The 27668-nt window shown below is 43.8% G+C and overlaps 1 protein-coding gene across 1 annotated transcript in view; it reads right to left on the reverse strand.

Annotated features, from left to right (window-relative positions):
• MAD1L1 (mitotic arrest deficient 1 like 1) overlaps positions 1-27668 on the reverse strand; it is a 353627-nt gene that overhangs the window by 187197 nt on the left and 138762 nt on the right. Inside the window, 2 exon segments of the mRNA XM_040574714.1 lie at positions 19035-19126; positions 19129-19174. Of these exon segments, the coding sequence (XP_040430648.1) occupies positions 19035-19126; positions 19129-19174 (138 nt within the window).

The following is a 27668-nucleotide window of genomic DNA, read 5'->3' on the forward strand; positions in this document are numbered from 1 at the left end:
GCTTTTAAAATCAAATGCACATCCTATATAAAGTGGGAAATAACAGCTACAAATAACCATTGGTATTGTCCCAGAAGCCTCACAGCCACCATGTTATTTTACAGGAGCTGGACTGGAGGTAGGTGGCAGCAGTCAGTCTAGGGCAAAGGTGGAGGGGAAAATTCCCCAATGACTTTTGAAAGCTTTTCATAAATTTAGTATACAATGAAGTGACAATGAGTTTTAGAAAAGTTGCAAAGGCAAAACAGAGACCGTTACTTACTGACGTAATTTATCTCATATGGATAGGCTTAGAGCACAACAAAAAGTAGGTGTCTCAGGCCACTGCTTATATGGTTTTTGATGTGATTTAGTTGTTCTTAATTTACCCCAAGCAAGGACATAAAACACACGAAATTGGAATGCCTGTAAGAAGATATCCCTGTATCTCCAAGGACTTGTGCTCCTGGGCATCGGATCGCAAACTGCAACACCCAGGGACCGAAGGCTACTGCTCTGCGCAGAGCAGTGAAGGGTGATTTCCATCAAAAAAGCAAGAGCTGCTGTCTATCTGAGAACCAGTTGCCTACTGGATTGGATGTGCAGCAGTGAAATGCCGCCCCCAAGTGAGAGACAAAAAGCAGCTGGTGAACAAAATGAAGTATGAATAAAGCAAAGACTCTAGGGTGCTACACAAAAAACGATACTGCAAATTGAAAAAGTGCTGAAGTCATAGTTATAATTACTGAAGATACAGGGAAAACATCTGCAAGATATGAGCTCCTGTCAAACACGCTATCAAGATTACTGGACAAAGAGATAATAACCAAATCTTTCTCTTGCTCTAAAGTCCCAAGGACAGACCAATACCTCTTCTTCTGTTTTGTTTGGAGAGGGACAGTCACTTAGTAACATCGGGAATTCTCGACAGGAGGTTTATTATAATGAAATCACACCAAATTCTCACTGGTTGAGCTATGAGAAAGGGGTGCAAACAAAGCCACTGTGAAACAACTGATGCAAGATACAATGCCAAGCAAAAAAATACCCAGATTTTTATTCCTGGCAAGTCACTCCACCTACCTCAAAGTAAGCTGCATAGCTCTGCAGCAGAGACCTGGCTTTTGTTCTCACTCTGCCTAACAATTGCTGGGACGCCTGGGGCAAATTGCTAAACTCTCCAAAATTCCTTTCACACTCACCCCGCTAATGCAAAGATAATATTCACTCTGTAAAACCATCCAGTATCTTTGGCCAGAAAGTAATCTCTGAGTTCAAGGTGCTATCATTGACACAGAACACACAGGATGGTCCACACCACTCAGGCAGCAAAAGGATTAAGCACCACATTAAGAGCACAACTCAGCACCTCCACGTCCAGAGGTGGCGGTACCCAAATCTCCCTGATCCTCAAAGCAAAGGTGACCTTCACAACTGCAATAAAATACAGAACTCAGAGAAATATCCTGAACTTCTCAAAATCCACTCCATCAACACTGTTCACATAATCTCCCAGGCAGACACCATTGGTTAAGGAACACAGTACCAAAGCAAGCTGGGGAAATAGCAAAATGACTTTATATTCAGGAAGGGATGAGTCCCCGGAGACCAGAGCATCCTACGCCAGACAGAAACACTTACAGGAAAGCAGGTAGGTGCAGGTAGGGAGGAAAATAAGGAGCTCAGGTGTTACTAGATTTTTCATGTGTCAAGAAGTGTCAGGTTTGCAAACATCTCTAAACAGCAGCATGCATTTGTTGATTTTACTCTGTGAACTGCAACAGAGGTTGAGGCAAGACTCATGTGCAACAGCTGAGCAACTCCTTTCCTCCTGGCTTTCCTTGGCGTTTTCACTCAGCACCTTCCTAAGGCAGAACACAGAGACCGAAAGATTAACAAAGCTCTGCTGGAATATAATACATATTTGCGATAGGTCTGCTTTTCTCCATCCTAATCAAACGGTGCTGCAGCCCCTAGGGAGAGAACACATTGCCAAACAAAAATGCGAGCATGCAGCTGCTTCCTCAACAGCAAAGGGCAGCCTGACTGATGAAACTCTGCCAAGCCAATTGCTTCCAGCACTCCGCAGTCAGCCAGCAGAGCATCTCCTGGACGCACACCGGTGACTCCCAGATGCTGATGGACTCTCCAAAGGAATCATTCCGCATCACTGGAACACCCATCAGAGAAGCCTCTGCCACTAATATTCTCCTTGTAGGCTCACAAATATTCCTACCTCAGAGAAGCAGCTGAGTACGCAATCTTTGCACGGAGTCCCTTCTCTTTTGCTGCTCCCCTAGCAACGTTTTTAACCCAAGAGTAGAAAGATAACCTGGCATAAAATCTCTCTCTCTCAGGGATGACCACAAATCTCTTGCCAGAAGTAAGCCAGATTATTCATATATTAGCGTAACAAAACAGCATTAGGTGAGCATCAGGCCATTCCACAGGGATAAAAAGGAATACAAATCCTTTGGAGAACACTGAACAGAATTAATTTTACTGTGTGGTAATCAAATCTCTAAAGCTGGAGTGGGGGGATCCCAGCGCCAGATTCTGAAATGAATGTAGGGTCTCTGGGAATCAGTCTCACCATCACTGTTCCAGTGATCTTCAAAACAGGTACTGTAAGTCATTCCGGGATCCAGCGAGCGCAATGTTTTCTTCAGGTTGCATCAGCCCTTCCTGAACTGGGAAGCTGTGCTAGAGACTACAAGCAGGAAACACAGGAGCTAACGGGGATGTAATCCCCTGCTATCAGCTGTAATGACAAAGGTGGCTGGGGAAGGGGTAACAGTTGTTTGTGTATTTGTTTGTAATTTTCTGGCAAAGTTCCAATGACAGCTTCTTTTTGTCCTTCTTTAGATTACCAGCGGAATGATTTCAGGCTTCAAAACCCCTATCCTAATGAAAGCAAACATTAGCACACGCCAAATCAAAGAGAATCTCATAAACTAGAAGTGGTAGCAATATGACTGCCAACATCTCTACCAAATTGTGAAATCTTCTGCCAGTCATCCTACATGGTACATTTTTTCCAGCGCCACCTCCCTGAATCTAGGCTCTCCCTCCCTCTGTCAGTTGCCTCCAGCTAGGTTTGACAGCTAGGGGAAAAGAAATGACATTTAGTTGATGAAGTCTGTAAATTAGCCAACAAAGATGTTCACTCTTATCCATTCATCAGAAAAAATGGTGGAATTACATATCTCCACCTAAAAAAGCCCTTCTAATTTCAGCCTGATGAGTCAGCACTGCTGTATCTCATCACTAAGAATGATTCATTGTCAGTGCACTTCTCAAAGTCAAGAATAAGGGTATTCACCCCAATTCACTGTCATCTCCTAACTACTCTGAATCTAGGCACTGTGTTTGCATACAGTATTGTTACAATGATTTATGTGATTGTGTCACTTTTAATTTCAATGTATAAAGAGAGATTGTCAGTCCATCAACATAACGCAGCATTCTCTTTTCAGGGGCTGACAACTGAATACCTGGACAATCCTCTTGCTTGCCAAGAAGGAGAGGTCTCTACACCACCATAGCCTAGAGGTGGCAATGCTTCTGGAGACATGTGGGTGGCCAGTATCATTTGAGAGAAACATTAATAACCGCTTATGAGTTATAAGAGGGTTTTGTGCATGGATTAGACCCCAGCCTGAAGGTCTGTACCTGGAGAAAACAGAGTGTCCAAACTAAAAAGCAGCACAGTTGTTTCATAGTCTCCTAATATCACAGCCACTTTAGCTGTGACAAATCTTTTAACTATTAAAAGAAGGCTACTGAACAACTTGTACTGATCACAGCACCCCTAAGGACTGAATGGCAGCACCTTCCTCCAAGCTGCCCGAGGCTGTTTGGCAGCTGGCAATGCAGAGTGTAGGTCCCAAAAAGATGTCTCTTACGATGTGTATGTGCCATGGGCCTGTTCCCAACCACTTCTCACTGCTAATCCATGCAACATGCTCCCAGCAGCACCCCTCAGACATGCAGCACGCTTCCCAACACAACCACTGTGAGATTCCCGGCCAGCAACCACCACCAAGGAAGCGAGGATCCACGTTAAAAACTTTGTTTTCTTCTGGGTTAATTTTAACTTAGTTTGATGTCATCCTGGTTCTCTGTACTACTGCACAGGTTGTGCTAACTCAAATGAAGGTCAGGGAAAGGTTTAAGGCAGCACTGCCCTTGAAAGAAAGGCTTGTGAAATTACAGCCAGCATATTTTTGGCATCCAGCAGAATCGTGGGTAAAGTGCCTAAATCTCAGAGGGTCTCACACAAATTTGAAACACTCTTGAAAGTTGCTAGGAAACAACATTCACCCTCCAGACAGGGTTGTGCAATGTTTACTCTGACGAAGCAATGCTTGTATTACCTTTGCTGTGTTTGTTTAGGACCTGTCTCCTCTGCTGCGAGAGTATTTCCAGTCTCTAGTCCGGGCGTGTAGCTGGGTTTTGCTTAATAAGGTAGACGTTACACTTTAAAGGTAGCACTTGTAATTAGCAGAAGCGCACTGCTCAATTCCTGTTCCAGACAGGGTTTTCCAAATGTCACAGTGTGCTTAGCACAGCTGATCTGCTCTGTCGGCTGCTCTAAATGCGACTGACCTAGGAGGGCACAGAGTAAGAATCAAGTCGTATCACAGGAGGTGAGATTAAAAAATGAATAGCATAATTCTCTGCTTTTGTCCTGCATGTTGATTTTCATGGGTTGTCTGTACAGCACTGTCAGCAAGGTAAGTTTACTAGAGAGATTCTCCTTTTCAAAGCAGAAGCTATACTCACACTTGGAGGCCAAGCAGGAATTTCTCTTGGAATTTTATACGTGGTCTCTGGGTCAGCCCAACAGAAGAAACTGCCTTCTCCTGGTTGTCCTGCCAGGCTACCATGGCACAAAAATACAGAGCATTGAGGGGAGTAAAAAATAAATAAAGAAAGAAAATCAAAAAAGTTTTAAAAGCTAGCACTGGTACTGGCTGCTAAAACTATTTTACAGAGGCTCTGACAAATCCAGCACCCTTCAGAGACTCAACTGAAAACAGTATTTGCTTTCTAAATTTATTTTAGAAAAGCAAAAACAACCTTAGTGATTACCAGTAACACACAGCATTAAAAAAACCTCTCAATTCCCAGCAAATACCTACCCACAACGAGCCCCTACCCTTGCAGAAGAACATTAGTGCTTGCATCTCCAGGTACTGCATGAATCAGTGGTTTCCAGCCTCCTTGCAAAAAAAACTTCACTTCAAAAAGCCCAGTAACAGTCCGTACCTCAGCATGTCTCATGGACTCAGCAAAAGTCCAGCCGAGCTTATTAATGTAGGTGTCACGCAACATCTCACCTGCGATGTGCTTGTGCCTCACCCACAACTCCTGCCTCGCTGTTTGGGATACGCCAGTACAAACTTACTACACTTCTCCAGAAGACACCGCAGATGATTAGCACCAACCCTGTTCAACAAAAGGACAAACCAAAGCACAAGGATCATGCGTCCTCTGCAAGGCTACAGAAGCAATCGCAATTTACAATTATAATGTTGTACTGCATCATTGTTGTTCTACAAGCAGGACAGGATTTAATGGCAGAATTTGCCTAAGGTCGTGTGACTGGTAGGGAAAAAAAAAAGCGGGTTAACAGTATTTCTACCAAGAGAGTGTCCTTCCATTGAAAAAGTAAAAAAAAAAAAAAAAAAAATCCCTCCAAGATGAAAACTAGAAGGAAAATTTGTGTGAAATACATTTTTACCACCCTCAGATAAAATCAGGCATGCTTGCACACCGTTGGTCATGCTCCCCTAAACCTCCCTGAATAGGAGCAAAACCTTTCCACTTTTATTCAAGAATATATTCAAAGTAAACAAATCCCAAAGGGATTTAAGCACAGTATAAAAGCCTCAGCAAAAAATCATTGGAAAAAAAAGCAAACCAACTAAAAGGATCCTCTCTTGGCACACTCTTGAAAGAAGGATTCACTACATTTCTAATTGACTGCCACCATGGCTTAAATGAATGATCCATAAATAGGCAGCAAATTCAAAGCAAGCATTTGAAGGAAACAGCAAGTTTTTGGGTTGTTTTTCTTGTTATTGCTTAATCAGTTGTTGGAAAGGGGGTGGTTAACAAGGTAGGACAAATGTGATTAAAAGATAAAGAAACAGAAAAGGATGGGGCGTGGGAGGGAGGGATATAAGCACATGATGAAGTTCAAATGCATGAAGTGGACAAATCCATTTCTGACTCTAGCTTTCCAGAGGGCTGAAGGATAGGAGGAGACGCGCACAACTATGTCAGAGCATCAGTTAGGAGCTGTGCTACTCTCAAGGTAAGCAGGGACAGAAAGAAAAAGAGGTATCAGGCAGCATCCACCGCATGCACGATGCGATAGCCAGCTGCGGTGCTGGCTTGGGTGCAGAAGTTTGTTCGGCTGCGGTTACAGAAGCAGCGCTCAGGGTGGGTGCTGTGATGGACCCGCTTTCTGCAGGCAGGCTGAGGCTGGTAGAAAAGTCATGAATAGACAGGAAAAATGCGCTTGTGACTCAGGAATGAGAATGCCCTGAAGATCCCCTCAACTCTGAGAAGGCTTTTGTGTTATCACTAAATTCTTATCTGAAAACTCAAGCTTCTGTGGGCCACCTCAGACTAATTTCCAGTCTTTTCTTCATAATGGGTCCCATACACCATTAAGTGCACTCATTAAAGTAAAGCACTGGAAGTGTTCATGCAGCTGGCTTGTGGTAAGGGTCATCCAAAACAGGAGTGGAATCAAAGCTGTTAAAGTTAAGTAACCATCCACATCGTAAGAGAAGTGAAAATACTTGAACAACAAAGCTGGAGGAATGTGAGTCATTCCCAGAGAGAATCTGGCTTCTGGAAAGCATTTGCGGGAAAATTTCTAATAAACTCCATTTTATTAGACTGAGTAACTGTTTCTCTAAATAACTGCAATTTTTATTCCATGGCTCTTGTTGCATCCTGTCCACTCACTCTCTCTTTCCCCACATCTAGTCCGAATGCCCACAACATTCCCAGTCTTCGGTTTTCCAGCATCCATCAAAGCAGCCAACTTAATTATCCTTTTTAATTACACCTCTTAATCCTGTGATCCTTCTTTCAAAGCCCAAAAGGGACTCTCGCAGAATCCAAGGAGCAGAAGACCTTCTGGTTTCTTTTTCCAAGGTGTTTGGCTACCTGCACAGCCCTTTGTGACTCCTGGAAAGTCCTTCCTCGCACCTCCAGGGCAGATCCTGCCCGGCACACGGTGCTTGCCCACAGCAGCCCAGGAACAGCCCCTAGCCTTCTCTGTGGGACAGAGGCCTGCCCCATGCCACCTCTGTACAGATTTACAAAAAAAAATCACCTGCAACAATGGGAATAAAAGATTAAACAAACCACCCTTGCATAGCACAGGTGTGATGTATATTCTGGGCTTGCCAACCATTGGTTTAATTTACATTGTAAAAACTCGCGTGAGTTACTGTGAAGGGAAAGTGCAGGATTAACCAATCTGGGCTGAAGTCCCTTGTTTATCCAATAAAATAGACACAGCAAAAGGAAGAGAAGTGCGTATTTCCTTGTGTTGCCCCATCAGTGTTTCTCAATTTTCATCTGAAAGCATTAACTCCAGAGGGAGCACTGCAATTTTATCCTAACCACGGTCCGTTCAGCCCTTGGCCCTTCTGCTGAGACCGCCAACAAAGGTGCCAGACAGGATGGTATTTTTGAGATGCGAGTGTTTATCTTCTCTGAGCGAACCAAACAGCAGCTCATTTCAGGAAAGCAATCCAGCAACTCACAATCGCTTCTCGCTCCAGCAAATGCAGACTGACAAGGCAAAAGGTGAAACAGCCTGATGGTCCCATTAGAAACCCTTGAGTTTCCTCGCTCCTGAATGTCTATCTAGCAAAGCCGTGCTGTAAAGTATAAAAGATCTCCATTTGGCAAGGCAAGGAATGAATTCAGAACAAATGCCAAGATAATCTCAGCTGTTAGCTCCCACCACAAAGGTACAAGATGTACTGAATTGGGTGCTCTGCGGCTGGGAGCCGTGCTTCAGAGCCACGGCACGCTCGCAGGCGGAGGGGCATTGCGCGGGATGCGGTTAGTGCACGCACCTAACGCTGCACGTGGAATTAAATCAAGCAGCAGCACCAGGGTACGGCAACACGGGGCATGGCAGATAGCTCCCTTCTGTAAATATTTGCGGATAAGAACTGGGAACAGTTTGGGGTTTTATCCTTTGGTTCACGCTTAAATTTTCTTTCTTCTTAACCAAGCAGATAAAGAGCTAGGAGGTTTCACCTTTGCCTGCGTGTCAGGAGGGCTGACATCAGGGCATCACCAGCCTGTTTGTCCATCATGGGCTGACAGATGCCAGAACTGCTCTCAATTCATTCTTTGACAAAGAGAGGTTAAATATAATGTACACTTGTTGTAGGAATGGCTGCATTTGTGCTGCGCAGCAGCTCCCAGATGGTCACGAAGACTTGAGAGTGACCTCTTGGCTCTCAGTTCCCCTCTGCTGTTCAGAAACAAGAGCTTTATCCAAAGAGCAAGCAGAATGCAAAAGAAACTAGTCTCAGCAACAATTACAATAACATAATCTGTAAAGGGCTGATGGGCTGTAGAAGCCAGCTACAAGGAATTTGAGTTTTCTCTGGCCTAAATAAAAAGGTGCTCATTATCTGAAGAGAAAATGTCACTTATGAACGATAAGGTCATGCTGCACCGTGACGATAAACAGTTTCTCTATATAGCTGTGATAGTCTCATCTACTGTCTTCGGAAAGGTACATAAACAACAAAGCAATAAGACAACTGTAGAATTAGCTTGGGATGCTACGTTGTTTTAAGAGCATAAAGCAGGTCATCTGGACCTCTTAGAGGTGCCTTCCTGAACTAGCACCAGGAACACCTACGTATATACACCTACACCGTGCTCTTTTGGTAACAATAACCAATAAATAAAGCCCAACACTTTCCAACAAGCTTGGTATAGGTATGCTGGAAGAATTTAAGACCAATCACATGTCTTATATTTGTGAAACATGCCACAGGAATTACATACACTCTGCACTGGGGTTCTGTGCTCGGAGACCCCAGGCAGCCTACGCCAACCACTTTGAGCAACTTACTTTAAATAAATACCACACATAATGGTAACAGCTTCCCTCTTTTCCCGAGTTCTGCATGCTGATCTCTGAGCGCATGGAGGAGACAAAGCCATCCCCGCTTAACAGAAACGGCAGTGTCAGAGCCCTGGGGTCTCCAGCCACATGTGGCAAAGCTCATCGGTTTGTGGTCTCTCTACCACTAGGCCAGGTCCCAGCTCTGCCCTGCACAGCCTGGACTTTAAGAAAATTCAGAGCTTGGGGCTCTCAAGAGATGTTCCCATGAGGTAATACTGATACAGACATTTATCACTTCTTCCCGTATATAAATAATGTCTGGTAACAGTCTCTATATAATAAGCCTCAAAAAATCTCTCTCCTTATACAAGATATTCTACTTAAAATAACCTCTACAAAACAATTACTCTGTTCCCTTTCACAGCTACTGCATATATCACTGGGTTTTTATACAGTGTAACTCATCATCTTTTCAAGATTCTTGTGGACTTCCCATAAAAATTAAAATTATTCAGGTTTAGCAACTCTTCCCAGAAAATCAGGTTTCCAAAGGAAAAAATGAGCTGTTTTAGCAATTTTCCAAGAGGAAGTGAAGTTGATGTCGCAAAGACTTCGTGTTTGTAAGTCCGACATTTGGAAAGCAGGCAAGAAACATTGAATAGATAAAAATCAATGCTTTAAACAGAAATCAGTTTGACTTGTAATGGGGTCTTGAATAGAACTGAAATATGAATGTACATCTGTCAAAGCTAAGCTCACTATAGCCATTATGGCCATTTAAACAAATTGAAAATATAATCACCTCAGTCTGTCAAAATAATGTGCCATGTATTTCCTATCTGTGTTACTGTCACCACAGTAGGATTCATGACACTGTATTGCACAGTAGCACTGCCTGTTTTATAAAACAGCATAAATCTCAAAAGGAAAACGTTACAACTTGCATTACAAGAAGACTGTGACTTTCTCCAAAACTTAGGGCTTTCAGTTTGTTTTGCTGAAAAGCTTTTAGCAGAATCAAAGCACGTTTGACATTAGCACTGATTAAAGCAAATAGATAAATTGCAAAGCCTCTGAGGAAAACAGAATTGTTCCTTACAATTTACTTGGACCACCCCTGAACAGAGGAGATCTATATCAACAGCTTAGTTTTTATTCACAGCTTGGTGAAACCCCCTATCAGCTGGCTTTTTCACTTATTCTCTTCCCAGTCTTTTCCAAGCATTAGTAGTCTAAGCACATTTAAGTAAAAATGGAAGGGAGAAAAACAAAGAAGAGAGAACTCCAGCAACCTTGCTTCAAATGCTGTTCAAGTTAGGACTTGCGATAGTACTGTGCTCTAATTCATTAATTTAATAAGAAATTAATAAGACAAGGGAGACGGAAAAGCTGCAGTGCATGGACAAACCAGTCCATAGCAAAAGCCAGGGAGCAGGAATATGAGAGCAACCACAACTTGTAACTCCAGAGAAGAAAGCATTGAAGGTGAATAACGGGGTATGTTCTGCAATAAAATAATTGCAATCGTCTCTGGCATTTAGGCACCATACAACGTGTTCACGTGCTGTGCTGACCCAGGCTTTTAGACTGATTAGCTCCCTGAAGAAACACCCCTTCCACTATTGGTGATTAAGACCAAAACTGGAAATAATCAATGGGCTTCAAGAAGAAGACCAAGACAGCAGCTACTGCTGTTCTGATCTCCACAATAAGCAAAGCATGAAGTGGATGAAGAAGGATCTTACAGTTCTTGCAAACTGCAAAGAGCAGGAGCGTTCGGATCCACGAGTGCATGGGAACAAGCTTGTGCTGTTGTTTTCTCAAAGCGTACATGTTACGACTAGGAGGTAACAGGACTGCAACAAGGCTCTGTAGCTGGAAAACGAGCCGGGCAGCAGCTCGTTGAGTCACGTACCGAGGCTGCTGGCTCTCCACGTTCACTGCCCAGCACAGCACTGAGCCCCAACTCATGCCCAGGGACAGGGAGGCAGAGATCTCAGTGCCGAGCCCTCTGGCACCGAGCTGCCCCCCATCCCTTTGCCTCAGTCCATGAATTGCAAGGAGGACTGACATCTCCAGGGCACAAAGAATTACAGACATTGGCCCTGCAGGGAAATCTTTGGAAAAGCCCAGCTATAGATAAAAGCTGATGGTGTGTTTTTAAATAGAAAATTATCATTAAAACCTTAATCCTTGCTTCCTACAGAAGGACCATCATTGTGAATTAAAAGATGACATGAAAACACTCATAAATACATACTTTAAATACTAAATTATGCAGAGATCATGTAATTATTCTGAAATGAAGCACTATAAATCACAAGATTTCAAATCCAATCAGTTTAAAAATCAACCAATCTCAACAAGTTCAGCAATCTCTTAAGATGCTCTGACAAGCGCTTTTAAATGTCATTAATACAAGGCAGAACTAAGGAATAGCTGAAATTTCTGTGGCGTTTTATGAATGTGCAATCTTCACTTCTTAGTTTTTCACAAGAAACTTACTTCCTTGTTTCTCTCAGAATTGCTTAGTTTCCACAAGCTGCTGAAGCTTTCATCAATGCAAGAATGTTCCTGAGTAGTAGTGCTAATAAGCAGAGAACATTAAACATCAGCCTTAGCTCTGAGCTTCCCAACACTGAGGATGGATTTACCAGCACAGTTCAAACAAGATGAGATGCGCTGGCCAGAGTACCTCTGGGAAACCAACAGAGACAAACCTGGTTCTTGGTATGGAGACCAATAGGCCAGGACTGGCCAATTATCCTGTCCCTCATGAGCCAGGCACCAAAATACACTCTTTGGGCTGAGCCCAAACATGTACCGCCTGCTTGAGGCGTTGTGCCGGACGTGCTCGGAAGCAGCTCAGAAATAGGATGGGGCATTGCCTCCACGGGGTCCCATCCCCCCGCTGCAGAGAGGCCAGGCCAGGTCACCACGTGCCCCAGAAGCTGTTGAGGAGGCTTTGATCGTTCCCTGCCCAGGATCGCGTCGGACAGCCCCAAACACAAACCCTGCTACCAGTGATGGCTGTCCACGTGGGTGAGACCCGCTCTGTTTAAAGTCACCACGCTTTCCAGCTTGGAAGAGATCAAAGAGTTAGATCTCCGAATTAAACACAGAATGCAATTAATCTCATTTTTGAATGTTCTCTAACATTGCAAAGAAACAAACAAAAAAATCTGTAATTGTAGAAAGCAACAGTAGGAAGTGGGTCAGCACTGAAGGAAGGTGCCCAGCAGCCTCCCTGCGACCCCCAGCCCCCCATTTGCACTGCCTGGCATGCAACAGCAACCAGAGACCCACACACAAATTGTATTTCTACAGTTCCAAAGCCTTCCCTTCGAGAAGCTAACAGCTACCTGTTCCTAACCTCACCCTCTAAAGAGGCTTAATTGGCTCTTTCTTTCTCTCTCCTGCCTGTGGGGCAGAGACTTGTTATCACCACCCTGTTTGCATCCCGGCTTCCCCCCAGCTCCCAGGACGGGGCTACCAACGTATTCCTGCTGCCTCCTCCACCTGAGGCCAACTAATTGCAAAGCCTGTATGTATCTTCAGGCACAGGCAAGCAGGCTCCCCAGTGTAAAGCGTTTTAAAGCTCTCAGCGCCATACGAAATGCTCTCCCCTGTTCTATTGTGGTAAACATGACTCATAACTGCACACAGTTATCTTCTCTTTCCAAAACATCATTAAAAAGAACCCAATTTTAAATCTTTTGTAAGAATTTAGACCCAGTTCATCTGCCTCTCTTGCCTCCTATAGCCTGGTGCATTGGAAGGTAGTTCAAATTCCCCAGGTCAGGCCTTGTTTGCGCTTGGTTATTCATAAAGTCACCGGGAGAGTCTACAGGAAGATCTGTTAACACCGAGAGCATTTTGAGGGGAGTGCAGTTTGGGGTCAGGATCTTTGCTGCTGGCATCTACCAGTCTCCTTGGGGCTGAAGTGAGACCCTCCAGAGGTAACACTACAACGTCCCCAAGTGGTGACAAGACACTGGGCTCACAGAACGAGGGCATACTTATGTCCTCTGAGCATCACGCCTAGGCAGAGGGCTGGTTGTAGCACCGTGGTCTCACCTAGGCTAGGTGTGCTTTCAGCCGCTGCCACTTAAACCCAGTGCTGATTACATTGGCTTAAACAAACCGAAACACTTCAGAGTGGAGTTTGCAGGAGTCTGCCCTAAACTCCCTACGTTGCTACACAGGTGGGTAACATATTTATCAGTAGCACGCATTTTTGAGTTTAGAGTCAAGATACAATCTGGTCAATAAGAGAACTAGAGGCAGAGCATCACGGACCATGACTACATTAGGAGCATGACTTCCAGCAAGAGATGATGAAATTACTACGTCACCTCTTGCTTTTACTGCATTCGAAGCACAAGAAGGCAGTGGGGTTGGAAAAGGCTTTTCTGCCCCATGTGCTTCAATAGCCTATTTCAATCTGCAGCTCCTTGTTGTGGTGCAACTGGTCATTTTTCTGAGGGTCTGTCTCTATAGCAGCTTACCACAGACTAAAGGTACAGAGGACTGCCTTAGTTAATGATTTAATTTACTCAATACAAGTTGGTGCCAGACCATTCTCATTCTTAAGAATGATGTAGGCTTCTTTCTGTTTAGCAGTGGTCCCTAGGAACTGGTGAGTTAAAGCCATTCTTAAACTGTCAGAGCACCCACACTCAAACGAGCTGTAAAATCTACCGTTAGTGAAAACATGCTGGTTTGTGCAGAATGTCTGCAGCAAAGGTGATGCCATACACGCCTTCTCTTCATCTATTGCTGATTTGTCAGGACACATCCAAAATGAAGAAGCTGCTCAAAAAAATTAGTAATAGAGTTTTAAAATCTAGTTTGACAAAAAAAAAAGTCTCAACACATAGAGACAGGCTCTGTTGCAGCATGAACCAGTTTGAAGGGGCACTCCTCTTCCACAGAGCAGGGATTGTCACCTTTGACAAATCATTAAGCCCCTCATGAGTCGACTTCCTCATTTATATGACGGTTATTTGCAAGGTGTCTCCCCAAACACAGCCGCGGCAGGTGTAAACTGGAGGGGAGGAAACTAATGGCTCCCTGACTTGACAAGGTCACTCAGGTCTGAAGGAAGACAAAACGTGCGAGAGAAGAGGGAACCCAAGATAATCCATTTGCAGGACTGCCAGAGGACACAGAGCCTGACCTGGCTCTTCCCTAGAAAATAAAAGAAACAAAAGACTGCAGCGGCTCCCAGGAAGGCTCGCAGCTGCCAAGAGATGCCAAAGCGTTCAGGTTCAGCATGCTATTTCAACAAGGTGTTTGCGTTGTCAGAGATGATGTCCAGCCCTGTGACTGCTTCAGCAATCAGTGGTAGCTGATGCATGGAGCACATTAGCATCATCTCCAGAGAGAGTCTGTTTTTCTCCCACTTGAGTTGCAGGTAAGAGGCTGCAATGACAGCAGAAGTCTGGGCAAGTGAAACACATGCCATTCTGGAGTGGCAGCAAAGCTCCAGTGACTCAGATGTGCTCCTTATGGACATCCAAAGCCAGAAGGGTAACCTTCTCACTACTTCTCCAGTTGTCACCAAGAAAAACAGTGCACAAAGGTTGGATGGCAGCAGAGAGGTAGTGAAAGCAGGCAGGCAGAAGTCTGAAACAAAAACAAACTCCTCTGCGCTTTGCACAGATGGAAGGAAATTTCTCTGCAAAGTTCCCATCATCACAGAAAGCCCTTCTGCTATGTAAAGATGCAATTTACCTCCGAAGGGGAAGAGGAAACTCAGCAGAGGGATAAAAAGCAAGACAAGCATGAAGTGTGGATCAAAGGGAGGGAAAAAAAGATTAAAAAAAAAAAGTGGAAAAGCACTGAAGGAGGAGCCAGGTGAGAGACAAGGAGGAACTGTTAACTGCTCAAATAAACATTTATTGCATCCATACATAAATTTTAGAGCTTTAAACACCGGGGTGACTGCTAAGTAACTCACTTTGCACGGAGCAGATTTGTGACTAACATCACAGGCACAGCGCTGCCCGATTTTCACCACCAGCAGATGAGCTGCACTTACCAGGTGCAGGTAAGGTGACCGTTTTTTGGTCAGGGAGTTGTGAGGTCTCCAGTAATGCCCATGGTGAAAAAACACAGACCATATGGCATTTCATGTGCCGAAACTGTCAGATTCATAATTAACTGATTACATATGGTGCTCACAGTGTAAATCTCTCAATGTAAAAAATGCTAGAGACCATTGAAGGTGTCAGCGTGAATCTTCCTTGCAAATCTCTCTTCATTAAAGTTCATATGGAGCCAAGTGTGTTGTAATAAAATAGCCATTAATGGAGTTATATTTATGATGATTTCTCTTTTGTGCAGCTGGATTTAACTTTTCAAACACTAATCTCCACATCAGAGCTTCTCACAATAGCTTCCACATGCACAGAGGCTTCTTGCTTTGTCATATTTACCTTGAAATCAGAGTTAATGGGAGCTATGATAGAAAAAATTAATCAAGATCAGCAAGAACACTGTTAATATCACCAGTGTCAAACTGCAAATTCATGCCAGGATAAAACACAGCTACGATTCTGTTTATTTTATGTATTTATAGCATGCTGGTCAGAGACAAACTCATTCCCTCTTCAGTTCCAAAACACACTTTTAAAAGATGGTGAGTGACACTTCATTAACTGCTTGAAATAGGCTGACACAGACTGCTTGCTTCTTTCAGCCACCATTTCAGACAGTATCTTTCCTGCATCTCTCCCCCCTGCTTTACATTCAATGCTCCGTAAGAGCTTTCCTGAACCTCAGCAGACAGATGGGCACTGCGGAACAGGGGCTGTGCCGGGGGCAGGCAGTCCTGAGGAGGATAAAGCAATCGTTTCCAGTCCCAGAACAGACTACGTGTTTGCATGTTCATGCATTAGAGATCCAGCTTTTCTCGTCAGCCATCAATGAAGGGGATTTAAAGTTCCCCCCTATCAGCCCGTCTTTGTCCTCCAGCTCTCTGCTCCATCAGGCTCTGACAGGACAAATTCTTAGGCAGCAACACGGCGCCTCTGAAGTGATCTGGGATGGAGGCATCGTTCTGCATTTGAGTTTCTGGAAAGGTGCCTTTATTCCCAACGGGGTCTGGGATGCAGACCCAGCAGCATTCCCAGCAGCCGTCCTGCCCCACGAGGGTCCTGCTGGCTGGGCACAGAGGAAGCCAGAGACAGCTCAGTACCACACAACTCCATCCTCGCAGCGTGCGCTAATAAACCTCTCCTGTCGCCCTTCAGGGCCTACACACTTCTCTCTGGTTCCCTGTGTTCCTTAAAACGGCTTCCCACCTCCATTTATACATCAAGCAGAAGACTTAGAGACCTCATCTCCCTAATGATTAAAAGCTGTTGCCTCAGCACAAATCTTCCTAGCCCCACGTGTCTCCCTCCCCTTTGGTGCTGGTTATCACCATCGCTGTCTTTACCCGAGAGCTTCCTGGCTCACGCAGAGCTGCTGCTCGAATGAATGGAAAAACCTCCACTTTCACAGGAAAGAAAAATCCCTGTTAAAAACATCACTTTTTCCCCTCTACTGCTTGTTCCGAGGTGGGGCTGCTGCTAATAGATTAGGGCAGCCAGAAGAAACATGTGTCAGCTTTATGAGTATCAAAGGGCTCTCTACTAGGGAACACAGGAAGAGATTTTTGGTAAAAGAAATTTTCAGTAGGGGAAAAAACAACACCCTGTGATAAAACAAGTCAGTGAGGAGAAAAAGGGTGTGATTTTAAGGTTTATGAAAAAAGCTGAAAGGCAGAAGCAACAAGCCAAATGCGACTGTGTCAGCCTGTGCTTTTTCGGTTCTGCTCCATCGCTCTCTCTTCACAGCCTCCCCAGCCTTTCGCAGGATCTCAGAGCAGTTGTGCACGTTGTTGCTTTGCTGCCACCACCTGCATGCTCCTTGCGGATGGACTCTTATTCTTCTGTGTTACCCTGCAAGCCAGCTGCCTGCTGCCCTCCCAGCCCATCCGCATCAGGTGTGCCGGGTACACCCCATCCCTTCCTGCCACGCTGACTTAAACACGTAGAAGTAAATGTCAGAGATGGTTCAGCCCACATCTCAGAAATCATCCGAGGCTCCAAGGTGCCTCATTCCTGCCGTCTCCTCTGTTTGTTTGCGAGATGAGTCACGCAGGTGTCAACATTTCTAAAATTTGTGCGGAGCTTCAGCAGAGCGGGGAGGTGCAGTGCATTATGTTAGAAGTTATTAATAGCTGCTATCAACCATTTTTTTGATCTACAGGCAGTGGATTACAGCAGCTGCTCCCAATGATGAGACACCAGGAGTCTTACCTGTACCTCAATTTCCCTTCTAGTTTTCAAATTTTACTAGAACAAAAAACTTTTCACCAAATATCGAAATAGATTGGGTTCAGCCATCAACATTGCAGACTGAAAGGCAAACACAATCAAGCGAAGCATAAAATTTTACTTTACAAGGGGAATATCAGGACTTTGAATCCTGCTTGTAGCAGTCTTTGAAAGGCTTAAAGGTTGACATTACACAAACCAAACCTCCAGAGAACACAGCTCTTTTCTGAAATTTTCTGTGTAGCCCTTAATCCATATCCATGAAGACAAACTTATCATTTGTTCCCTATAAATAATTAAAGGCATGTAGGAAGTGGTTCCTACACTCCTCCATGCTTTCACCTGAAGAAGAAAAAGCAATTTGCTGTTGCCCAAAGACACCGTGCACATTTGACCTATTCAGTGAAACCTCCCTCCATCAACCCAGAGCCACTGCTGGAACAGCTAAGAAAAAAGGAGGAATTAGCCACCTAACACTTCATGTCAGTGTCATCTAAGCCTGCTTTGTCTGGTGTTAAGCAATACAGTGATCAAACAACAATGTGGAGAAACATTCAGAGATGAAGCAATTCAGGCAAGTTCCCATTCATTGAATGTTACCACCTAATTTCTCTATCAGCTTGCCCCAAACTTGACAGAATTCTTTTTCTCAGAAACAGGAGGAAGTGGATCTATAATGTGAGACTGGGCTCATGCCACACTGCTCTGCTTGCTAAGGCTTTAAAGGTCACTGGAACCAGTACTGCCTGCCTCAAGTCCCCACCCTACCAAGAGTAGAGCATTTTAAAGACGACAGAAGCAACAAGGAGATTTATACACAGTGGGGCAGTCCGATCTACAGCTTCAATGGGAATCGCAGGAGCATCAATTACTACAAGTTTTACTCCATTTGAATTATGGCATCTATAAATCTATGCGCTGGAGGAACCAGATATGAAGAAAGGAAAACTCACATGCTTACAGTAATTGCAAAACCTATGCAATAAAACTGCCAAGATTTAAGACCACAGACATATTTCCAGATATTTCAACTCGTGACCATTCCAATATGACAAAATACAGCAGGGAAGTAGGGAACAATTTGGCAAATGGATGTTATCATTTACTTCATTCCAGTCATGTTTCAGACTACAAATTTACATAAAGAGAAGTAGTAATACGATAAATGTTCCTTTGAGAAATACTTCTGTCTTTGGCAAAAATGTTTTTCTTAGAGGAAACCCTAGTATAAAAACAGTTAATACAGTTACTGTTATTTTATATGATTTTTTATATATTACTGGGGTTTTCAGGCCTAAAGCCATGAAAAGAAGAGTTAACAACAGACAGACACTTTTTACTTCTTCAGCCCTCAGAGTAAAGCTCTAATAACCACACCCTTGCTTACATTGCATTTAGAAGAGCCTTGCTACACAGGTGCTACAGTGCAGCGCTGAGACCGATCACAGAGAACACAACTTGTGGGTCTTATTGATCCCAGAACTTTGAAATCTGAAATTTGCAAATCTGTCTTCTGTGAGAGCAGATCACATCACTAGGCACTTCCATCTTAAAGGTCTCAGCTATTTCACCACAGGGGTTAGAGAAGGACGCTTCTTTATTACCTCCAGCTCCGTGTTATGAGCATGCAGCTTCTGCACCATCTCCTCAGCCTCCCGCATGCGCCGGTTCAGCTGGGGTGAGTGCTCCGAAGGGTCAGCTCGCTGTCATACGACTCCAGGATTGCTCGCATGCCATCACGCTCCTGTCGGGAAGAACAGAAATCACCTTCAGGGATAAAGCCCCTGAGCCCACTCAGAGAGGAGGGTTCCCAGACCAATAGTTTACCCATTATTTTTCCCCATTGTTCCTTCATGTGGCAGAGGAACCCTGATGGACATAAATTCATGGCCTTCATGTGGGCGTTGAGCCACGGATGTGAACACAAGGTTCTAACAAAACAAATTGTGCTAACCTGAGAAATGAGAAATTGGACTGTGTTGTGTATATGAAAGCACACATCCCTCGCAGGAAAGCAGCATGCATACACTCTAACGAGCACATACCAACTGAAAACAGAGCCTGCTTCTTTTTGGAGACACTATTCTAATTCAACATGCTGAATGGGTTTCTTCAGCAAAATATTTAGTGTAGCACTTGACATTTTTCCTGCCAAACCATCCCAGCAATGAATGAACAGAATTGTGGCAATAGAAATGAAATAGATTTGACAATGAACAAAGTGGCTGTGAGCAAACATCCTCTAAATGGTATGCGACTGATCACTTGTTGAACACTGCAATATTCAGTGTTTATAATAAATGTTTTTTCAGAGGTTAATATCCTGCAGAGAATGTGTTTGGCTCACTTTTCCATTTGCTGGCAATTATAACCAACATTTTCAGAGAAAGACAAAAAGAAGGATCCCTTTCCCTGCTCAGAGAGCTTTTGTACTCCCAAGTACAAAGCCTGGATTGAAAACTAAATGTAAAACTTTTTGTGCAGGTCCCTGGTTGAAGTATTCTCTGATGCATTCCCAACTTCAGACGGTACCTACTGCCTACCTCCAAGACAATGGGGGAGAAGAATGGGGACTAGAGGCTGAACAACATTTCAAAAAGTCAGGCATGTTTTAAGGAGATTACGGTTTACAGTGCAATATGCAGACAGGGATTAGCCAGCTGATGGAAGTGTTTTATCTTTTGACCGAGTTGAAGAACTTTGATGTTCGCAAGGCTACAGAACAGAGTCAAAGCAGCACACACCCTCTGCATAAATCAAAAGAGCAAAAACTCCTAGGAAATCTTACAGTGCTGCCTCCCTTTCATTGCTGAAATTTGCTATCTTGCCCTGTTACAGAAATGTACAAATGTTCAGGGCAAACCAGTTATCTTGTGTGAATTCTGCAATCACAAACATCCGAAATATTATTAGAAGATCACTCAGCTTTACAGCTGTGCAGTTCCCAGGCCACCACTACTACTACGTCAAAACTGGAGCACTTCACAAATGCTGAAATATTTCACCGGGATTCTGCTCGTGGGGAAATCAGGAATTACCAGGGTAAAAAAAAAAAAAAAAAAAAAAAAAAAAAAAGAAAAAAGCCACTTCCCATCACTCCCAAATGTAAAAGGCTGTATTTCAGAAACAGAAGCCAATGCTAACTGCTCAGTCGAGCAAGCCTGTACATGAAGGTTGTCTTCCCCTTTCAAAATGTAAAGGTCAAACACTGATCGTGGGTAACAAGTGTACGCATGAGGAAGGGAAGGAACATTCAAATTCAAGGTGTGAAAATAAGAAGGGGGACCGCCAGAGGTGTGGTGTGTGCTCAGAGCCTGCAATGTACTGAAAGGTCAGCCACGATGGTTGGGTTGGGCAGCAGGTACAAAGACTCTAGGACCAAAGCCCAGCCTGAGGCTGACAGAACAGTGTTAATAAAATAATAAAGAAAACAGGTTCTAACATAAACGGTATTGAAAGCTATTATTGGCTTCTTGCTCAGGCCTGACTAAAGAGAAACACTTTTTTACGGAAAGAACGGTTTTTCGATAAAGTTTAGAAAGAATTATTGATTTGACAGACACATGAAAGGAAATACTTCCGTGTTCCTGCAGAAGGAGAAAGGGCAACCTGAGCCACACTGCACCTGCCTTAAAATGAACTTGTTTAGCAGAAAAGTAGCACTGCAGGAAGGTTTCATCCTTCTCCTCCCCCAGCAACATCCACACACACCGCCCAGACTGCCAAGTGCACTTTCCAGAAGGCGGCCTGCCTTTGCTCAGGAGATGACTTTTGTTCCCCATTTATTCCAGAATCACTGCCTAGAACACAGAAGAGAACATACGGATGGCATTTAGTGAAGTTATTGGTTTGATCCTTGCAAATTGTTGCAATTAGATCTGTAATTACACCATCCTCTCACTCATTCTCTCTGTACTCCAAGCTGCTCCGCTATCCTCATTTTCTGCTAAGCATCTTTCATCAATGGGATAATTTAACACAATGTTCTGTCCATTGCAGGAGGACAGTCCCAAACTCCTTAGTATTTCTTCAGCAGCAAACAAGACCCCTGGCCATTCCCATCACACTTGGCTTCCAATTAACTGCTGAATATTAGGTCACCTAAGTCATCCCTAGCAAGATCCTAGCAGTTCCCCAAGCTGTTCAGCTGCAAGGATAACAAATTTCCCATTCTCATCCCACCATGAAAGCAGGTGACATTGGATGGGGATGGGAGCATTCTTACAGGGTGGTCTTTCCCCTAAAATCAGCTCCAGACGTTGACAAAAAGAGCCTTCTACCAAAAGGATGAGTAAATTTGTCAGGAAAAAGCATGCACAGTAAACACAGCACAAGCTGTATTGGAAAAAAAAAAAAAAGGCTGAAAAGCAGAAATAAAAGGTGGCACAATTAAACACCTGATCCTGGAGTCTAATTCTCCTCTTTAATTATTTCTAAATATTAATACTGTAATGAAATCAATTCTCAGCTTCCAACAAGTGGTCCCCAGCTCCATTTTCCAATTCCTCCCCATCAAGAGCACTTACTGAGAGCTTTTCCCCTCCCTCCTAAAGATCTTGTTAGTTTGGCAGGAAACACAAGTTCTCGCTGAGAAGTCTTCCGTCTAAAAAGAGTCTCTAAAAAGTAATCCTAATTTAATAATTGCTGCAATATCTCCGTATCTCACACAAAATACTCCCCAACCCCATCAAAGACTTCCCGAGTGACTTTAATATGCCCTCCCTAACCTTTTTCCAACACCTCTGCTTTCCTGCTTTCTACAGGGGTCCCTATCAGGAGAATATTCAGCACAATTACTCAATAGGGGTCCCCTTGAGAATTTCCATAAGTTACCCAGCACTGTTACCTTCGCTAACGCACAGCTCGCGCCCTGCCTTCGCAGTGGCAGATCACCTACAGCAATTCTTGCTCCCCCGCTCCTCCAAGGACCTCAACACGGCACACTTCCAGGTGCTCTTCACTTTGGCAGTTTCTAATCAACACCAGAACAGAAATGCAGCTTACCCCAACCATGCCCTAAAATCACAATAGCTGTTTTTGATGTTCATTATAAACCTAGGAAATTAATGTCCCACAGCAAACTCTGGTGTTCCATCTTGCAGCTGTACATTTGAAAGAGAAGAAGAATAGTGAATTTTTCAAAGATTAAAGTTGCCCTTCCTCCTGCCAGCAACACTCAATTCACCAAAAGAATATGCCTCTTACTACTGTACAAATAACTAAAATGTTTTATAATATTAATCACAAACTGGAGCCGATCCCCTTAAAACCTGCTAGAGGAGAGTTCTGGATCACACCTTTGCAAAATACCCTCCCCTAGTATCAAACTTCTCTCCAGTTCTCCCACCACCTTCTCTATTCCTTCTCCTGTGTAAAGCCCAAATGTGAGCTGTTTGGTAAGCTGCTCGAAGAAATGGAAAAGTTTCTTTCCCTGGCACTGACACACCAGAGGGCTACAAGAGTAGTTTAGAAGCAGCAGTAATATAAGAGGGCTCCTCCAGGACTTCGGGGTTAATTTTAGGGACAGACCTGAGAAGTGTTCAAAGAAGCACTGCGCAGCTATCACCATCCCTGCCAACAAACCCAGGTCACTGAAGCAGCGCTACCGCACATCCCCAGGGGCAGCCCACGGCTTCGAATCTACGCGTACTGAGGAGAACGAGCAAATCCCTGCTGTGAACTGGAAGCAGCTGGAGAAAGAGTAAAACACACCGAAAAAATTAAAAATGCCATTTGACCATAGATAGACAGACAGATAAAGACTCAGGCCCCATTCCCGTTGATGCTTGTTAGCCCCTCCTCAAACATATACACACAGAATTCACCACAGACTTTCTAATTAGTTGAAGAAAAGAAAAATCAATAAGAAAGAAATTAAAGTTACAAATCTCACTGAAGTCAGTCACACACCCTGGGAAAATTTGTTCCTGGGGTGAAGTTTATCTAGTGTCATAATTTTATTGAAATCCTATATCTTCCTATTGACTTTTATCGTTTGAAGCTGGATACCAGAGTTATCATTATTAGAGTTTCAGTGTTGCTTGCAGGCCCGAGGTTTGGTGGTTTTTTTTTTCCTTTTATAAACAAGCTGTAATTGTCTGTTTTATTGATCAATAAATCTTTCAGCTGCCTTTCTTCACCCAGCTCCTGCTCTGTTAAGACTCCTGCGCCATTCTCTGAAAGAAAATACAGGGTTGTTGTTTTTTTTAAAGAACAGATTGTTTTGTCATTAGCAATGAAAGAGCAGGAATTGTGCTGGTCGGTTCTGATAATGGCTTTTTAATGACAGATTCTAGTCACAGTAAAATCTGCTTTATTTCCACATGAGTGAACTTCAACTATTAATCCAAAACTCAAACACACAGCTCGCTCGCTCTGTCACTTCTGCATGGGTTACCGCCTGGCAGAGGAGAGAGACTTCGTAAAGTGGAATCCTAATGATATTTCCCACTCAGTGCCTTTTTGATGGTACAGAAATATTCCTGTTCCTAGTGTTAAATGAGCTTTTTGTTTAATTAATGATAATTTTAGGAGAATGTTAATAGACTGCTTCATTATAGGAAATCAGTGGCAAGACTTCCCCCTCCTCTTCCTCTCCAGACTCCTAACTCCAAATTAGTCATAAGAAGAGAAAGCTTCAAAACAAGACTGAAGAAAGAATATGGAGCTTCAACATCAAACAGATGCTATTTGCAATCAGGTGTAATTTAGCTAACTATTCCCCCTAAAAACACAAATAAAAAGAGAAAGATGAACACGTAGCAGAGAAGTGCATGCTTTCTTGCTTGAAGTTATATAAATACACACAGAGAACGTGGGAGGTGGTACCCACGGTTTGACCGAACGCTTAACTCTAGTAAAATTAGCAGTGTGAGGTGTGGGAACATAAACCAAACTGCGGTCAGAAATAACTGAAGAATACTTAGGTGGTGCCAAGACCTACTGAGAAAACCTATCCTTTGGATCCTTCCAAAATTACTCGCAGTTGCTCGTGGACCAGAGTTCACTACCGCTGATAAACTCACAAACGGCAGGACAGACCCCAAAGACAGGACTGAGGAACAGATCCAACCTTTCTAAAGAACAATATAACAGGAGATACAGACTCTGGCAATTATCAATCACTTCATAATGTTGGTATCTCATAAAATACCTGAAGAAAACATTAACAATCAAATTGCAAGCTGCTAGAGAAGAATTAGGGACAAGAAACAATCAACTGAGACTTAATGCAAATAATATCAAACCAGCCTATTTTCCTCCTTTGACAGGTAACTTGTCTACTGAATAAAGGCAAACAAGGAATGTGATAAATCTCAACTTCAGTGATGTGTTTATCAAAAAGGAGGATTACAATTCAACAACAACTCCATAATTTAGAGAAATGAATTTGTATCGGGGTGATGAAATCCATGAAAGCAAAGCACTGAGCCCTGCACGTTGTGTAGCAACACGGAACTCGGTTACTGTCAATAAGTTACTGTCAATAAACTGCAGCATCACCTGCATCTACCCCTTCCCAAAACTGCCCATTTGCACATACCCCTCCATACCAAACTCATCAGGGTTGTGTTTCAAGACCCAACAGGTGTCCTACATGCCACCGGAGAGCATGAGCCCAGGAGCATTCACAGGGCTCAGATATTAGCTGGTTCTCCCCAGCCTGATGGCTGAAGGAATTGATGCCCATTCTGCACAAAGACCGATGTGATTTCGCTGACAACTACCACAGTTGCTTGTTTGGCTCTGTCTTCGAGGCTGATGGCTCTGTAGGAGATGTGGCTGAATGTACTGGGAAGCAATAGTCCTGCAGTTACAAGTACGCCTTATTCTGGAGTAGTACAAACATTTTCAGCTCTATGTGTACACAAAGCACTAAATTACCTGTGCAATTTCCAAGGTGGGAGGAGGAAGTTTGAGAAATGAGAAAAAAATTGCCAAAAGACAAAAAGTTTTCACCTCTAATGACATGAGAAGGTTGGCTTCTGCAGGACAGAGACTCCAAATTCACCATCAGCCCAGCCACCGCTCACCCAGCCGCTCACCTCAGATGGTGTCTCATCTCCTCCAGCCCTCAGATTTGGCCTCTTGACATCACACGTGCCTGCCATCGCTTCCATGCCAAAACCTACATGGGGAAATCTGAACCTTAAGCACCTCACTTTTTGGTGCAGGGCAGAAACAGTTTCAAACTTATAAAAAGTAAATCACTAAGTTCCTCTTTGCACTGCCTGCTTGACCAGCCACCCTTGAGATAGGTGCTATTCATCATTTTCCACTGCCCCCACCACTGGAGCAGCAGAGCGCCTTCCAGAAGCACAGCAGCAAGATGAGCAGTAACTGTGACATGTCCCCCTCTCTGCCTGCTTCCAGACAGAAGTGTGGGCAGTGGAGGGTGGTGGGTTTTTGCTTTGTTTTGTTTTTATGTATTTATTTATACTGAACACCTACACGTTAATGCTATAGTTGCAGAAGATGGTAAAATGTGGGATAGCCCAGAGGTACCAGGTAGCTCCTGGGAAATTCTGTACCAGGGTGTTGGAAAAAAAAAAGGAAACTTTCTCCTTCCTTGTGGTGCATGGCAGAAGTATGAGCAAAGAAAAATGATTACGCATCGTTACTCTACAGGTAATTAAAGGAAATTAATCCAATTTTGTAAGTGACTTGGGCATCTATATCAAAACGTCTTTCACAAGTGTTAATTATACCAATGGCTACATCATTAAGCCCTACACTGTAATGAGGTTTCAGTCTTCAAAGACCACGTTCACATCCCATTGCCTCATAGAAAATGGGGGGGGGAAATAGGCAACAGCAAGCCCCAAGAAGCCGAGGCCTGAAGGCAAAGCCGTGGCTCAAGCCCATGGTTAGAAATGCCAATTCCAGCAGACTTTGCTGCTGGGGCAGCACCTGTAGGAGGAGATGCATTCCCTCAGCTCCTGACCCTCCCAGCGCACTGCTAGCAAGAGCTGATCGAGTCTTCCAGAACAGACGAAAAGCAGGAGCTCTGTGCCAAACAAAACCAGCAAAAATTAAATTACCAGAAGCTTCCCAAATCCTCCTTGTCTACAGCAGCATCTACTGTCACCTGAAGGCAAATGGCTCCTCTTTCTCTTAGCACTCTTTTGTACCAATCATATTTAAACCAAAATTTTCTTTTCCCAAACCTCCAAATGGCTTCCTTCTGAGATGCAGCCATTTCTCAACATTTCTCCCTGTGGCTGACCTATTTTCACATTACTTTGCAAATTAGAACTGACTGCAGACACATATGTATGTACACACCATTGACTTTCTACTCAAGACCTCAATTAAAACAGCATTTACAAAAAAGCCAGTTTATTCCATAAAAACATCCAGCAGATTCACTACCCTGGCACTGACAAGAAGGACATTAGAGAATGTTTTTTCAGCGTGTTCTTACCTCCGGAACGTGACTTCCCATATATCAACCCCTCTGCTTGCATTTTTGCCCCTCGAGCCAATATGAGGTTATTGCAGGAATCTAAGGATGGATTTAACTTATAAAGAAGCCCTTCAGATGTACTGCGTCCTACAGCTGAGGCTTCTCCAACAACACAACATTTCTTCATTTTAAGTTGGAATTCCTCCATCCCTGTGTAACCTGCACAGAGGCGAGGTAGAAAAACCACTGTACTCTGTAACTGCAAGCACACAACAAACCAGGAATTAAGCATCTTTACCCCTCCCATCAGTTCTCTACAACTGATGTTTTTCATCACTTTTTCTGATACTCTCACGAAGGAGCCATTTTCTTGCTACCTTATCATTAAGGCTGAACAGCAGCTTGCCACCCAAGGGACTGGGTTGGAAATCTAGAAAGAGGGTGACGGGAAACTGCAGCGAGCCAGGAATATAACCAGGCAAAGAGGCTGAGACAAAGAGAAAGACAAACAGCAGCTGGGCTGGGGTGCCAGCACCAGGCAGAGACCCTCGTAACTTCCCAGCCATCATTTCTGAAAGTCTGGACAGACTCTGCAGTCTAACAGCTCTTTTGGCAAACACTCTGCAGGTAGGTTTAAACATACACCTACAAATGCGTATATACCTTGTATGCTTTTATATTCTGCAAGTTTTCCTACAGATTTATAGTTCTTACTTTCTATTGCCCCTCACCTCCAACGCTTCTTCAGAGGGCTCAGCTTTGCCTCATGCCTTGGCAACAGACCAGTGCAAATAAATCCACTGTAACTCTTTTAATCTGTCCCTGATAAATG

This window comes from Cygnus olor, chromosome 15 (genome assembly GCF_009769625.2).
Source record: "Cygnus olor isolate bCygOlo1 chromosome 15, bCygOlo1.pri.v2, whole genome shotgun sequence".
NCBI lineage: Eukaryota > Metazoa > Chordata > Aves > Anseriformes > Anatidae > Cygnus > Cygnus olor.